At 55.3% G+C, this 13,777-nt stretch overlaps 5 protein-coding genes and 2 non-coding genes across 7 annotated transcripts; 4 read left to right on the forward strand and 3 right to left on the reverse strand.

Moving 5' to 3' along the window:
- Positions 1 to 628: 628 nt before the first annotated feature.
- CLUP02_14621 (uncharacterized protein) lies at positions 629 to 2,839 on the forward strand (the record flags this gene model as incomplete). The annotated part of the gene is made up of 12 exons (XM_049293548.1): positions 629 to 772; positions 851 to 916; positions 1,007 to 1,201; positions 1,268 to 1,524; positions 1,605 to 1,616; positions 1,671 to 1,861; positions 1,951 to 2,044; positions 2,185 to 2,273; positions 2,369 to 2,425; positions 2,488 to 2,578; positions 2,661 to 2,709; positions 2,774 to 2,839. 12 exons carry the CDS (start codon positions 629 to 631, stop codon positions 2,837 to 2,839), a joined length of 1,311 nt encoding a protein of 436 aa, XP_049150694.1.
- A 324-nt stretch (positions 2,840 to 3,163) lies between these two features.
- CLUP02_tRNA265 lies at positions 3,164 to 3,244 on the forward strand. The gene has a single exon. It is a non-coding gene; the product is annotated as a tRNA-Gly (tRNA).
- Positions 3,245 to 3,831: 587 nt separating this feature from the next.
- On the reverse strand, positions 3,832 to 3,941 carry CLUP02_tRNA290. The gene has a single exon. It is a non-coding gene; the product is annotated as a tRNA-Met (tRNA).
- Positions 3,942 to 4,316: 375 nt separating this feature from the next.
- Positions 4,317 to 5,297, reverse strand: CLUP02_14622 (amidohydrolase 2; the record flags this gene model as incomplete). The annotated part of the gene is made up of 1 exon (XM_049293549.1): positions 4,317 to 5,297. The coding sequence occupies one exon, from the start codon at positions 5,295 to 5,297 to the stop codon at positions 4,317 to 4,319; it is 981 nt and encodes a 326-aa protein (XP_049150695.1).
- Positions 5,298 to 6,163: 866 nt separating this feature from the next.
- On the forward strand, positions 6,164 to 6,487 carry CLUP02_14623 (uncharacterized protein; the record flags this gene model as incomplete). Its single annotated transcript, XM_049293550.1, has 1 exon — positions 6,164 to 6,487. One exon carries the CDS (start codon positions 6,164 to 6,166, stop codon positions 6,485 to 6,487), a length of 324 nt encoding a protein of 107 aa, XP_049150696.1.
- A 298-nt stretch (positions 6,488 to 6,785) lies between these two features.
- Positions 6,786 to 8,551, forward strand: CLUP02_14624 (abscisic acid ABA receptor; the record flags this gene model as incomplete). The annotated part of the gene is made up of 2 exons (XM_049293551.1): positions 6,786 to 7,969; positions 8,290 to 8,551. The coding sequence occupies 2 exons, from the start codon at positions 6,786 to 6,788 to the stop codon at positions 8,549 to 8,551; spliced, it is 1,446 nt and encodes a 481-aa protein (XP_049150697.1).
- A 534-nt stretch (positions 8,552 to 9,085) lies between these two features.
- On the reverse strand, positions 9,086 to 13,706 carry CLUP02_14625 (uncharacterized protein; the record flags this gene model as incomplete). The annotated part of the gene is made up of 13 exons (XM_049293552.1): positions 9,086 to 9,209; positions 9,336 to 9,368; positions 9,425 to 9,529; positions 9,583 to 9,885; positions 9,938 to 12,172; positions 12,213 to 12,415; positions 12,455 to 12,638; positions 12,724 to 12,822; positions 12,883 to 13,039; positions 13,100 to 13,163; positions 13,281 to 13,416; positions 13,471 to 13,510; positions 13,670 to 13,706. 13 exons carry the CDS (start codon positions 13,704 to 13,706, stop codon positions 9,086 to 9,088), a joined length of 3,720 nt encoding a protein of 1,239 aa, XP_049150698.1.
- Between the last annotated feature and the right edge of the window lie 71 nt (positions 13,707 to 13,777).

Here is a 13,777-nt window from a genome sequence, read left to right on the forward strand (position 1 = left end):
GCAAAATGTGCTCGGCGGAGGGCTGACCCAAGTGTATCCCGCGGACTCGGCCGTCGGCCTGGCGAAGCTGGAGCGTCTGCTTAGAGCCGATCGATCAGCGGGGGTGTGACCTTGGACTCGAGAGTCGACGGCCGGCGGAGAAAACGACGGAACTCGGCCAAGTCGGGGGAAGAATGTCGCGAGGCGGGGCGCGAGGGGTAAACAGAATGCGGGGATTTGGGGAGGGGGGCACCACGGCTACTCGTCCACACCAACAAACACTGCGTCGATACACAGCACTCACACGCACACACCCAAGTAATTCTGCAGCGCGGGGAGGACGGCTGGGTAAATGATGCACACCTATCTGTTGGAGAGCCGTTGTTGCGACTGTGATGCGTAAAGAGGCCGCTGAGCGACGTAATAGGAGGGGATCACGGGGGGGGGAACTCTCTTAAATACTGGCGCCGGCAGTGTCTTGGTCTGTTCCGCTTCATCCGTCGGCCAAATCTCGTCTATGGTGCGATGTCTGGTAGACAATGCGGCAATACGTCGTACGGTTGGGACGCGGATTAGTCAACTGCAGCAATCTGTTGGGCCGCAAATCGTGGAGATCGTGACATGTCCGGTTCGTCCGCGCGGGAGATGCATGGCAGGCCCGACAAGCTTCTTATACCTTCGTCAGCCCGACTCAAAGGTGTTCATTCCTCCTCCCCGGTCCAGCAAGCTTGCAGCAGTCGCAGCAGACCTTCAGTACCGGGGCCCCGCGTCAGGTGCTCCACGGTGCCGCACCGTCTGAAGTTGACGATGATCTGAGCGTCTCCGGGCGCGTCTCACTCACCTCACTCAACTTTGCGAGTCCTACATCTAGTCAGCCCTCCAACCTAGAATAAGTGTAGTTGCAGGCCGCAGGAGCAACGGCGGATGGGCTGTCAAGGTTTCCAAGTCTGGAACGGGATGCTCGAATTAACCCAGCCAGTAGAGTTCCTTCGAACTACCCCCATCCCTGACACCTCTCCGACCCCAGTCAACCCGGGTTTTCGGTCTCGACTCTAATGGAATCACAAACTCAACACCCACCCCCACGAAACCGCACGGGATTGCCTGTTCCAGCCTTGATGGGGGTTTTGTCTTCGTATCTCTGATTGCGGTCCGTATTCTGTGTGGTTATCCGCCCCTCACGGCTCTGGTTCCTATTTATCCGCAACGTGCCGCGGGTAGCGTGCGTTACCTGCGTTGCTTCCGCCGTGACATGGTTTATTAATCTGGCCCGATGGCGCTGACCGAGAGAGGTGAAAGGTCAGAGGTGCGCTTGTCGCGTGCGCCGCTGGCCTCTGAGTGCGGAGCGGACGTCGGTTATCTGCCCGCATCTAGCGGGGTTTTGATCGGCGAATCATGGCGTTCTGTCCTGCATGGGTCTGTAGACGATTCGAATGCTCTCGTGGTTGCATTGCATGCTCAGTATTCGTCGTGGCCTATTGCTGTGCTCCTTTACAGAATCTTTGGGCGCGCGAGTGGCCTGGAGGTGTCTTTTGCGAGTGAAAGGTAAGAAGTGTATATGATTCTCTTGGGATACCTCGCCGAGTATTCTCAGACTTGAGTTTCCCATCACGTCACATATGAAGCTACGTTATCTTGTGAGCATGCAACGCGGAGAAGATTGGAATGTTTCCACATTTTTCTTTCTTCAGTTTTGTTTTAGTCTTTCTTTCATCAAACTCATTTCCGCTACGATGGCATCCTCCTACAGAAGTAGGGAACACGTACTGGTGCCAGCGTCTTTTGGATGAGATGAGGATAAGGTCTACGCTGTGGGGAGTATACCGCGAAGCTCGCGCTTCTATTTTCATTCTCCTTTCGAGTATGGGGCAGAGTATGGAAGGTAAGGTTTGTTGATTTGGAGCTGTCGTGGGCTTGGTGGGGTGAATAGTGTGAGGAGTGTTCCGCTAGAAGCTGACGTGGAAAACCAAGTGGCTTGCTTTATCTGTAGGTGCTTTGACTTGAACAGATCTTTTGTGACTTGGAGATGTACGTGGCCATCCCGGATATGGTGTCGTGATGATGCGTGAGAGGAAGGGTGACACGATAGTCTGCCGCTCAATGCCTTTGCTCTGATACTGCTATTCCTATTCATCACTACTTATTTCTCATTCATCCCTCACAAGGTACGCTTTGAAAAGCATTTAGTAATGACAACAGCTATAGTGGCTCTAAGAAGGCGGCTAGTGGTGTGTTGACCGGCAACCTATTTGATCACCCACTCGTCAGCTTATGGACGGCTATGAAAGTTGAGGGTACTTGCGGCTTTTTACTACCCAAGACGCGTTATTGCGGATAGATGATTGAGATCATCGTACACGTAGCTCAACTCTCTGATCGTCTTACTTAGAGCATCGAGAGTACAGCTCGTCGTGGTCAAAGTCGATCATTCACTTGTTGCCTCTCAGTCAGTCTCATTCTTTTCTACGAAAAGAAAATCTGAATTGAATTGATGCTGGCATATGTCAGATTCGCGCTACCCGCCTTCTGTCACAAAGCTCAATGCTCGGCACATGTTTCTCTTCAAGCCTGGCGATTTCCGGAGCGAGGGATGGCGCGGGTAGATTGGTCTTCAAGTCTTGCCTCCTACCGAGTAGAAGTCCAGCAAACGTTCGAATTTTGGAAACCACAACAATAATCAGACCGAGGAAAGAAATCATCGAACGCGTTCTCGAAATGATACAGAGACAAGTAAGGAATCTTAGAGTAGACTATACCATTCCTAATTTACAATGAGATGGGATATCGAATATAGGACTGTTTGTCCAGCATTTTCAAGGAGGATTCCACCGGTAGTATCGACGCAGCTGACCCTGACTGATAGGATGAAGTATATACAATCTTGCTCTCAAACTGAGCTAACTCAAGAATATACAAGAGCCTTTAAACGTACCTGGAACTCATTATCCCAAACACCTCAGGCCTCAGAACGATTCCAACCTCACAAGTTGACCGGCCGTCGGAAACATCCCTATCCCGGCCGAACACGGTAGTCCGGACCCTCCGGACCCAAAACCGGACCCATTTTCCACATTGACACAACGCCAACTCCAGTCTCCAGCCCTAAACCTCACTCCACCCACTGTAATGATAATCTCACTCCCAGCTCTCACCCGCATCTCGAATCACGAGTTCATCTTGTCAAGCGTCGATGGTTTAGTGGTAAAATTCTCCGTTGCCATCCAGCAGCGTCGGGGAGCCGGGGGTTCGATTCCCCCTCGACGCAACTCTTTTGTTTGTCGTGGTGATACATGCGCCTCGTCGAAGGAGATGAAATCGTGGGATGTGGATTTTCGGTTTTGGTGGCTTTTTTGGGGTGAGGTGTTGTGTGGTGCGGGGTGGGAGGGTGACCCACTTCACAAACACACGCGTTTGCAAAGTGGAAAGATTAGAATGGCCAGGTGAAGGGATGATTAGTGATGTTAATGAGTGCATGAAGTGGTATGTTCTTGCTCAATGTACGTATGTAGGATCATATCATGGCAAGATTGTCGGTTGCGAAACCTACTTCGAGGCCTGTCCATGTTCTTGGGGAGTTAGTTATCTTTTGAGGTTCAGAACGAAGTTGACAGACAGACTTGCGAAACTCGTTCAACATTATCAAACTGAGGACTCGTTGCACCAACTCTGTTAACGAGAGAGCGAATTGCGGATGTGTTCTTAAGGCTCATTTGATGTAACAATATAGCTCCCGTGACACCATTCGTTCAGATACCAGGAGAAGTGACCCAGGCCGTGTGGGCATTCGCCTACACTCTGCCAAAACATGCTCTTACCAAAAAGTTGAACATTTGCACAACCAGCAAAATACAATGTCCCTAGCAAGGCTCGAACTTGCGACCTTTGGATTACTCCCGAGATATTTCTCAGAATCATATGTACTTGATATGAGACCAACGCTCTACCGACTGAGCCATAGAGACGATCTTGTGTACAGACAGCCGCGATGGGTGGTACCAAGAAGCGAGAGAGGGCATCGTGGGCGGGGCGGAAGGGGAGAGACGATAATTGTGGGAGGGGAACGGGGCCGTGGAGATGGGAGGGTCTTGGCCAGTCACGACTGCGATCGCGATGGATGGAGAGGGGAACGGGGCCGTGGAGATGGGAGGGTCTTGGCCAGTCACGACTGCGATCGCGATGGATGGAGAGGGAAACGGGATCTTTTGATTTCCTCAAAGTCGAACCAAGTGTGTGGACCGGTTGTGTGTGTGTCCCAGAACGAAACTAGACTCGATCTCCCCTCGAGACCACTTCCCAGTCACCCACTTACACAGTAGTACACTCCCGCCCGCGCACCATCACGGCGCCTCAACCCTCAGCAACCTCTCAGCATTCCGGAACGCAATCATCTCAAGCTGCTCCCCCGTCACCATCCCACTATCTCTCAACTCCCTCACCCACGCGAGCCCGTTCTCGTTCTTCTCAAACGGGTAATCGACGCTATACAAGATATGTTCCACCGGCGTGTTCCTCAACACGCACGCCAGCGGCGCGAGGCCCCACACCCCGCTCGTGGTAACCCACGCGTTGCCCTCCCACACCTCCCGCCACCCGCGCCGCCGCGGACCCCACCGCACCGAGAGCTTTTCCACGCGCTCCATCATGAAGGGTAACATCTCGCCGAAATGCCCAATGATGATTTTCAGGGAAGGATACTCGTCAAAGAGACCCGCGGCGAAGAGCTTGAGCACGGCGAGTCCCGTTTCAGAGTGCCACCCGAACCCGCTGGATCCCATACTCCGCGCCGCGCCGGGGTCAAAGTTCCCCTCGTACGCGGGCCGCTGGCTCTCGGAGGGGTAGGTAGGGTGTAAGTACGCCGGCACGTCGAGGTCCGCCGCCGCCTTGAAGACGGGCCAGAAGCGTCTGTCATCGTAGTGCTGTCCGTCGACGTGCGCGTCCACCAACGCGCCAACGAACCCCAGCTCCCGGACACAGCGCCGCAGTTCCGTCGCCGCGGCGTCCGGTTCGGCCATCGGTAGCGCGGCGAACCCTGCGAATCGGGTGGCGTTGGCGCGGACGGCGGCCGCGAGGTGGTCGTTTGCGAGGCGGCTTAGGTGCGGGGCGCGGGGGCCGAGGCCGGGCGCGTGGGATACGATTTGCAGGCTGATGCGGGTTTCGTCCATGTTGGCGAGGCGGAGGGGCCCGACGTCTTGGAGGCGGGATGAGACCTCGGGGAGGTGTTTGAGCTGTTCTGAGTATATGTCGGAGAGTTCTGTGAAGAGGTCTTTTGCGACGAAGTGTTCTTCTAGGGTGATTAGTTTTGGGAGCGGGTCGGACATGTTTGTGGGTTGCAGGTAAGTTTGTATGTTGACTTTGGAGGGCCTGCTATGTGATGATGTGAGAGGTTTGGATTGTATGAGTTGAGGTTCAAAGAGGTGAGATTGACTCTTATGTCGTGTGTTCGAAGCCATGGTGGTGGTGGCGGACGCCTCGGCCGACGTCTCCCGAAGAAGTGTAACCCCGCATGGTGTATTCAGATGAATCCATGTGAGACATGCAGCTCGCGAATCTCGGACCTGCAAGTTGTCTTGCGATTTGATAATCAAGAGCTGTTGAAAGATGCCTCCTCGCTATTTTACCAGCGAGATTCATTGACGGTCTAGCGTGTAGTGTGCCTCATTGTGGACGGCTCTGTGATTCTTTACACCTTTACTCATCAACCATCTTCTAACCACGCAACGACATCTCCAATTCTCCTTCCGAGACGAAATGCTTGAGCGATTGTGAGACTGTACTGAAGCTGCACACTCACAGACGATATGATATTCTGTGACTACCTCCTGACGCTAATATGGTTCCTGTCGAATATAGACCACTGAGTGAGGGGAAGTCATAGACAAACCAAAAGCCGAAACTATGAACATTAATGTAAGAGAGCGTACGGTAGGCTACTCATCATTAGATGCCGAAATGTAGAAATCATGCCAATGCAATACAAACTCATGGTTACTTTTTAAGCAGCAGAGTTTCAGCAATTCATGTTCATATGCTCGACGCCATCTCATTCCAAGGCGACTAAACTCATAATGAAAGTCAAGTACAGTAAATGCCTTATACTTTATTCGAAACCTGCAAGTAAATACTGTGAGAAGAATACTCCCTCGTACTCATAGATTTCATCAAAGGCCCAGCATCATATATACTTATGACAACGATGACGGTGAAGCCCCAAGTCTGGAACCAAGCACTCAGAATCTCTCTACCAAAATACCCAGAAAGACGCACTATTTACCCATCGGCCTCGTACTTACACAGCCCATCCGAGGATCAAGTATCACCCGAATGGCAATCACAAAACATGGCTGGCCTTGCCCACGGTGATAAACAGTACCTAACAGCCACCTCTCCTTCATCCACGGAGCAGAGCCCCACTTCAACGCCCCGAACCCCAGGGCCAAGCCCGCGCGTGTCCCCGCCACGACGATCCGAACCCCCGCGGCTCCCCCAACCTCCCCCCGGGAGCCCCTGAGTGTCAGTGCCTGGCACCCTGGGTGCGGCATGCGACTCCCACCGCCTCCAACCCCGCATTCCTGCCCCCCGCACCCGGAACGGTCACCGCCGCCTTACACCGACCTCACACGACCACAGCTGAAAGTAAGGCACCTCACCTTACCCAAGCTCCACGAGAGTCGCGCAACCTCATCTCACTTGTCTTACACATCACATCTCACTCACCCACTTACTCACACATCTCACTCACCAATACCTCATCTCATTCAACTTAAGTCAACTCATCCCAATACCTCTCAACTCCAAAAAACAAAACAATGGACGACCCCTCGACCCAAACAACCAAAATCCTAACCCACCTCTCCAAAACCCTCTCCCTCTCCCCGCCCCAATCAACCCACCCGCCAGCAACCCTCACCGGCCTCCCGACATCCCACACCGGCACAGCCTACCTCTTCCTCTCCGTCTCGGCACACCACCCCCGCCTCCAGATCCACTCCTACCCGGCCATCCACTGGGCCCGCGCCTACATCTCCAATATCCCGACCCCGTCCGCCCCGATATCTCTGCCGTCTAGTACACAAGAGACAGCACGAGACACACCAGTCCTAGGCCTCCTCTCTGATGACCTAGCCGGCCCCGCCATCCGCGCCTGCGTGACGAAAGACCTCCTCCACGTCCGCAAGTTTCTCGCCATCCTCTCTCCCGTGTTGGAATACATCGTCTCCTCCAACGCAAACGCCAACTCCTCGTCCGCCTCAGCACCGGCGATAAACTCCTCCACAGCAATGGACCTAGACGCCCCAGAACCGACAACAACGACAACACCACCCCTGCCAAGCTGCCTCCTCCACGGCCTCGCAGGAACACTCTACCTCCTCCGCCTAATCCGCCACTGGGTCCCCTCCTCCGCGCCCCTCGTCTGCGGCGCGATAGTCCACGTGTCAGAGTACCTTCTCGGCCCACATCCCTGGACATGTCCCTCACGATTACCGTCGTCGTCACAGCCACCTCATTCGTCGCCACCGCCGCCACCAGAAGACACCTACGGCACAACTCACGGCGACCTAGGCATAATAACCCAACTCGTCCTCACATCCCCTCCCCTCGCCGCCTCTCCGTCCCTGACATCCCGCCTCGCAGCCCTCCTAGACCTCCAGTCTCCCAACGGCGACCGGCCGGGGCCATCGCCCACCTCACCTTCGCAACCTCCTCGAAGCGATGCACAACAATCCTCAGACGCGCCGCCAACACCAGCACAGCAAGAGCCCTCAGAAACAGCGGCGGCAGCAGCATCACAACCACGATCCCGCGGCTTCGCCTCCGGCCCGCAAGGCCTCGTCATCTCCCTCCTTTCCCTACGCCCCTTCTTCCCTAGCCTCCACGACCGCATCGACGCCGCTGTTGACGAGGCGCGCGAGTTTCTCTGGGCCAGGGCGGTTGATCCTGAGGGACCGACTGAGGAGGTGAATCTGTTTTACGGGTCGTTGAGTACCGCGTTGTAAGTTGCTCTTTATTTTATTCTGTGTCATGTGAATGTGAGAAGTGGACATGGACCCTTTAGCCCCCTATTCTTTGATGGAGAAGACACGAGTTTCAGTGTGTGATATCATTCCATCATACCGTTGACATCTTCTTCAAACAGCCTGCTCTCATAATCACGAGTCTTCCTCGCCTATCCACCCCTATCTTTAACCTTCTCCTATATCTCGCAACCCTGACCCTCTCACACACGTATCCAAGCCTCACCTCTAATCTTCCACTCATCACACCCATTTCAAACACCACCCCAATCTCATCCACCTAACTAACATCTCCCAGAACCTTCCCAAAAGGCCCCAAAAGAACCCACCTTCTAACTCAACAACCCCCCTCGCCAAACCAACCCCTCTCCCCGCCCACAAACACCAACACCACAACCACACCCCAAAACCCATCAACACCATCCCCCCCCTCCTCCTCAACACCAACGACACCACCAACAGCAGGCTCCGTAACAACAGCACCCCACCCAGGCTCCGCATACCTCCACGCCGTCGCCGCGCGCGATATGCCCCGCATGATCTTCTACAACGACACCTGAACCTTTCCTCCACTCGACCTCTCCCACCATAACGGTAGATAGAGGGAGAGCATAATCTCACCTCTGGCTTAAACTGGTACAAGCACCCATCCGTACCAACCTTCTCACCCCGATTACAGCATCATACCGTCCTGAAGATCTCTACTACCGATCTACTGCCACCCCCCCTTCACCAAAGAAGTAATCCACATCGTTGCCTATGCTCTTCACCCGACAGGAATAGGAACGGTAGCGGGGGGGCTCATTCAACTACGAAGAGGCAAGCTCCTCGGTACAACACGCACAGAAACAGAAACAAAGCTTCAACCCGCGGACATGGCCAGGCGTACATAGGATATAAGATACCCCAAACATAAATTCCACCTTTCCTTGAAAGAGCCTAGATACCACACGTCGTAACACCAATACTTCACTTCACTTCGTTGTTTCTTCGCATGTAACACATCTGCTAAACTCACCCATGATACCTCACTCATCACATCGCACAGTCAGTCACCATGTTACAAATAAAAACGTCATAGTCAATGGAATTCATTATTCCAAGAGCGCGTCCGCCCCCCGATCGCCAGTTGGGGACGAGACGACGGGTATATCGGCCACCTCACGCCACACCACAGCCACAGCCACTCTCTTCACTTCAGTCGCATATCCTTCAGGCCTGAAGGACCACAACCACCCGCAGAAAGCAAAAAACCTTACGTCCAGGACAACAATCGAAACGAGTGTAGTGAGGTCCCTCCCATTTCTCTCCCGGGCCATTTCGAGTCTTGGTTTCTTTCTTCACCTCTCGGCCATGCTGCCCCCAAAAAACAAAACCCTTTGCCAATGTGCCCAAGAGAAAGCCCTTGTCTCCCCTAAGAAACCCCTAATTACGCCATGTGTCCCGTTTCCCGTGGGACTAGTGCTTCCCAGTCCATGCCTGAAAGAAAAAGCAACCTCCAACGGTGCCAAACGTAAAAATCAGAAAAAAGCAAAATGCTAGCATTGAGAGGTGATGCGACATCCTCAGTAGATGAGCGAACCGACTTCACCGGTTACGATCATCCTGCGATGATCGACTGGCACGGGACGACGCTCCAAAGCTACCGGACAACATCCCCAACCACCCGTCGGACCGGGTCTGGCGACCCCTTGGCGCGGGCGAGAGGATGCCACCCTGCTCCACGTCTTCGTCCCTGTCCCGCGAGCCGGACGCCTCGGCCTCCACCTCGTCGTCAGAGTCGTCGTGGTACGGTTCATAGCGGGGGCTGGAGGGAGAGCCGCGTGCAAGAGAGCGGACAACATCACCCTTGCAGATGGGGCATGTGCGGCGGCGCGTCGTCAACCAAGGCGTGCTGAAAAATGTCAGTACTATGAACGTACAGAAAGAGGGGCGGATCAACTCACATGCACTCTGCGTGGAATTCGTGGCCACAGGGCAAGCTCATGACGCGGCTGACGCCGTCGACGTACTCCTCCAAGCAAACCACGCATTCGACCTGTCTGCCCATGTACTTCTTCCACTCACTCGAGTAGCTGCCGTTTGCCTTCTCGTGCTCTGTCCGCAGTGGCGACCTAGGCATTTGCAGTGCCGAGTTGACAGACAGCAAACTCTCCGACTCGGGGATGCCCGTCGTCGTTCTAGAACGAGGCCGTGGTCGGGAGGGCGTCTGCTGTAGCAAAGGCGTAGTGGGTGTTGGGCTTGTCGGTGACGGGATTCTCGGCGAGGGAACAGGCGATGCCGCGACGGTGTGATATGTGCGAACGGGCAAACGCTCGACGACCGACTTGGGTGCCCTCCAGCGTCTTCTGCGAATGCGCGCGCGGAGGATCAACAAGGCATAGACGACGCTCAGAGTGATCAGAGGGCTGATGACAAGCACCAGCAGAGTATCGAAGAAGGGGCTGGAGCTGCTTGAAGGCGTAATCGTAACCCAGAGACCATCGTGGCCGATAGGCTCGTTGCCGTTGTCGTTATCGCCATCGTCGGGAATGGGCTCCTCGGGGCGTGGGGGATCCTTAGGCTTGTCCTCCTTGGAGAAGTCGGCGCCATCGTCTTCTCCAAAAATCTTGGACATGATACCTCCGTGGGCTGTGGTCTCCTTTCCGGAGGTGGATCCCTCGGTCTCAACGGGCGGCAAATCGGGGTTGTACTCGCCGCTTCCGGGAGTGATGCTTCCGCCCTTGGGGCCGGTGACGTCCTTGCCACTTTTTGCGGTGCTGCCGGGCTTGCCGACCTGCTGCTCCTTGGCTGCGCCCTCGGTCTTGTCTTTGGAGCTGGGGGCATCCACCAAGTCGGGATCCCGCCAGTCCTGGACACCGATTTGGAACGTGTCTTCGCTCTTGCGAGCGTCGGGAACCTTGCCTTTGCCCCTCTTGGCGGCCTTGCCGAGACCGTCTCGGATGACCCTGTCCTTCTCCTCGCTCCAGTCGTCAACGAGCACCCAGTTATGGCGACCGCTGCTCGGAGGCTGGATGCTGTCGCCGGATCGTGAACTGCGGCCCCAGCTAAAAAGCCATCGGAACAGGCTGGTGCGAGGCTTGGCTGCCTTGTGCTCGGCCTTGGCCGGCTTTCCCTTTGCGGCAGTCTTGGCCTTGGGCGTTGCCGTGGCCTTGGGGGTCGGCATCGGCGTCGTCGCCGCAGCCTTCGGTTTGTTCTTCCTGTTCTTCCGGCTCCCTGCGTCGGATTGCAGCACCTTGAGGGCCGGGCGGCCGTGCTCGTCGAGAGTGTCTTCGATGAAGCTGCCCGGTTGCGTCAGCGACGACAGCAAGTGCGCCGTGGTCCGGGTGGTGAAGACGGAGGGAATGGAGACGTTGGAGGTATCGCCCCTCGCAAACATCTGGATCAAGGGACCCCCCTTTGTGTTATCGCCCACAATGAGGGCCATGGCACCACGTCGCTGCGCCCACTTGACCTTTTCCAAGAAACCGCAGCCGCCGCGACTGAGCAGCACGATCTTCCCGGCGATCTCCGCAGCCTCTTGTATCGATTGGATATCGGCATGGGTCGACTCGGTGGACAGGGCGCTATCGTGGTTGGGCTGGGGCTTCCGGGCGAGGCCTTGGTGGAGGTAGTCGTCGGTACCGTCGTCGGCTGGGCGAATCTTGGACCTGAGGCGGGTGACGGGGACACCCACGGCGTCGGGCACAGCGTCCTTGTCGGTCTTGTCGCGCTTGTGGTGACCAGGCTTGCCGGCAGCAGCAGCAGCCTTGTTGGAGGACTTGGACATGCCCTTGGTGGCAGTCTTGAGGACGGCGTTGGCCTTGCCATCGTCCCAACCGGGGATGTCACTGCATCCCAACTCACCCTCGCCCTCGCCCTCCTGGAGATTATCGTCGGCGAAACCACTGCCGATCCATAGCTGACCGCTCAAGCCTTTATTGGGCAGGTTGGGGCCAAATGCAGCAGGGCGAGCGACAAAGGAAGTGCTGTTGTCATCGGTCAAACTGATGGCGGCATTCGGCTGGAAAATAGAAAAGGGCGCTGTGAAGGAGAAGAAACTCGTGAATCGTGATCGCGGTACGGCGACTGGGGCGGCGATGACGGGAGAGGAGGAGGCGGAGGAAGAACGAGCCAGTGAGGAAATGGACCGGCAGAAGAGGAAGAGCGAAGCGGCGAAGAAGAGAACGAGAATGGCTATTCTAGGAGTACGCATGGTTGGATATCGTATCGGGTCGTTACTGAGTGAAAGGGAAAAAAGAAAGGGTCCAGAGGTCGAGGCTCTGCGTCGTGTGTATGGTATCTAGAAGTGGCGGAGGGTTCGGCGCACGGCGCGGCAGCCGAGGGGGTAATCGAGTCTGGCGATAGTGGCGCCAGAAAGAGTTGTCGACGTTGGATAGGGTGAAGAGGTATCGACCGGCAGCCGGCAGTGGCTCAGCGGCAAACTGCACAGGGGACCAGCATGCGCAAAGTCATTCGGTGACAGAAGGCAAGGAGAGGTCGTCTGTCTGGCTGCTATCGGTGGAAATGTCAAAATGTATGACGAGGCTGAAGTTGAGGTAGAGGAAAGTAGTGGCGAGGAGGGGAGGTGGATGGCACGACAGTTGGTAGGTATCCGTAGGGTCCGTAGGGCCTTTAGTTGGAGGGGTGAAGGGGTTGGACAGCAGCCTTTCCCACACAAGGACGCACTCTCCGGGTCTCTCTTTGGTGTGCCGGCGGGAAGCGTCGGGTCAAGAGACGAGAGAAATGGGACTGGTATTTCGGTGGTCGGGAAGCAACAGGAGAAAGAAAGTTGAATGACGAGGTGCCGATCAGGTTATTCAGGTTCGGGACCGCAGCAAGGTAAGGTAACCTGATGTAGAGTGGGAGAAGTCAATTTGAGTGTGGGCGGCACGGCGGGTTGGGTGTGCACGCAGCGCAGAGCAGAGCAGCAGACGCCATGCAGAGACACCGTCGGATGAGGTAAGGTAAGGTAAGGTAGAGTAAGTAAGTAGAGGTGTGGGATGGAACGACTAGAGCAATGGAAGAGAAAAGGACGGATAGACACCTCAAAGGTTTGTGGTTTGTGACTTGTGACTTGAGGAGAGAGAGAAACAATGGAGATGGAAGACTGAACCAAAGTGACACACCAGGAGGGTCTGTCCCGTCCGCATTTGGTGGCGGGGCGCGGCGTTGCTGTTTAGGTGCCGGGGCCTCCCGTCTGTCTGTCGCTCACTCACTCCTGCTCTCGTGCAATTATCAATGACACACCTCACTCACTACACTAGAACTCACTATACCTCACTTACTCTGCGATGAGAAGGTACTTACCTCAGCCGAGTGTCGTTTGGCAACAACTGCACATGAAAGCGTGACCGCCAGCAGGAGTGGTGGTCCCAAAATGGACTCATCCATGCACCATGGGCTCATGGAAATGGAGTCGTCGAGTCGGGGGGTTTGGGGGCCCCTGTCTGGCTGAGAGGTGAAATTCGGACGTATGGCGCATCGGGGCACACCTCACGCGCGTGCACTTTTCAGTTTGATGGCGTGGGCACGCGGGACTGGTCTGGTCATGAGCCACACATGTAATTCACCTCACAATTGACTTTTACTTTCACTTTCACTTTCACTCTCGCTCTCACTCTCACTCTCACTCTCACTCTCACTCTCACTCTCACTCTCCCTCTCCCTCTCAACAAGGTAGCAGCAATATCACTCACTAAGATCATCAAGTGAGTGGACAATCTGCTCACTCATCTTTTCTAATCAGTCATGGAAAAAAGACCATAAATCATCTACATCGCCATCTACATGCCTCAAGCGTACCC

Source organism: Colletotrichum lupini, chromosome 8, assembly GCF_023278565.1.
Source record: "Colletotrichum lupini chromosome 8, complete sequence".
NCBI lineage: Eukaryota > Fungi > Ascomycota > Sordariomycetes > Glomerellales > Glomerellaceae > Colletotrichum > Colletotrichum lupini.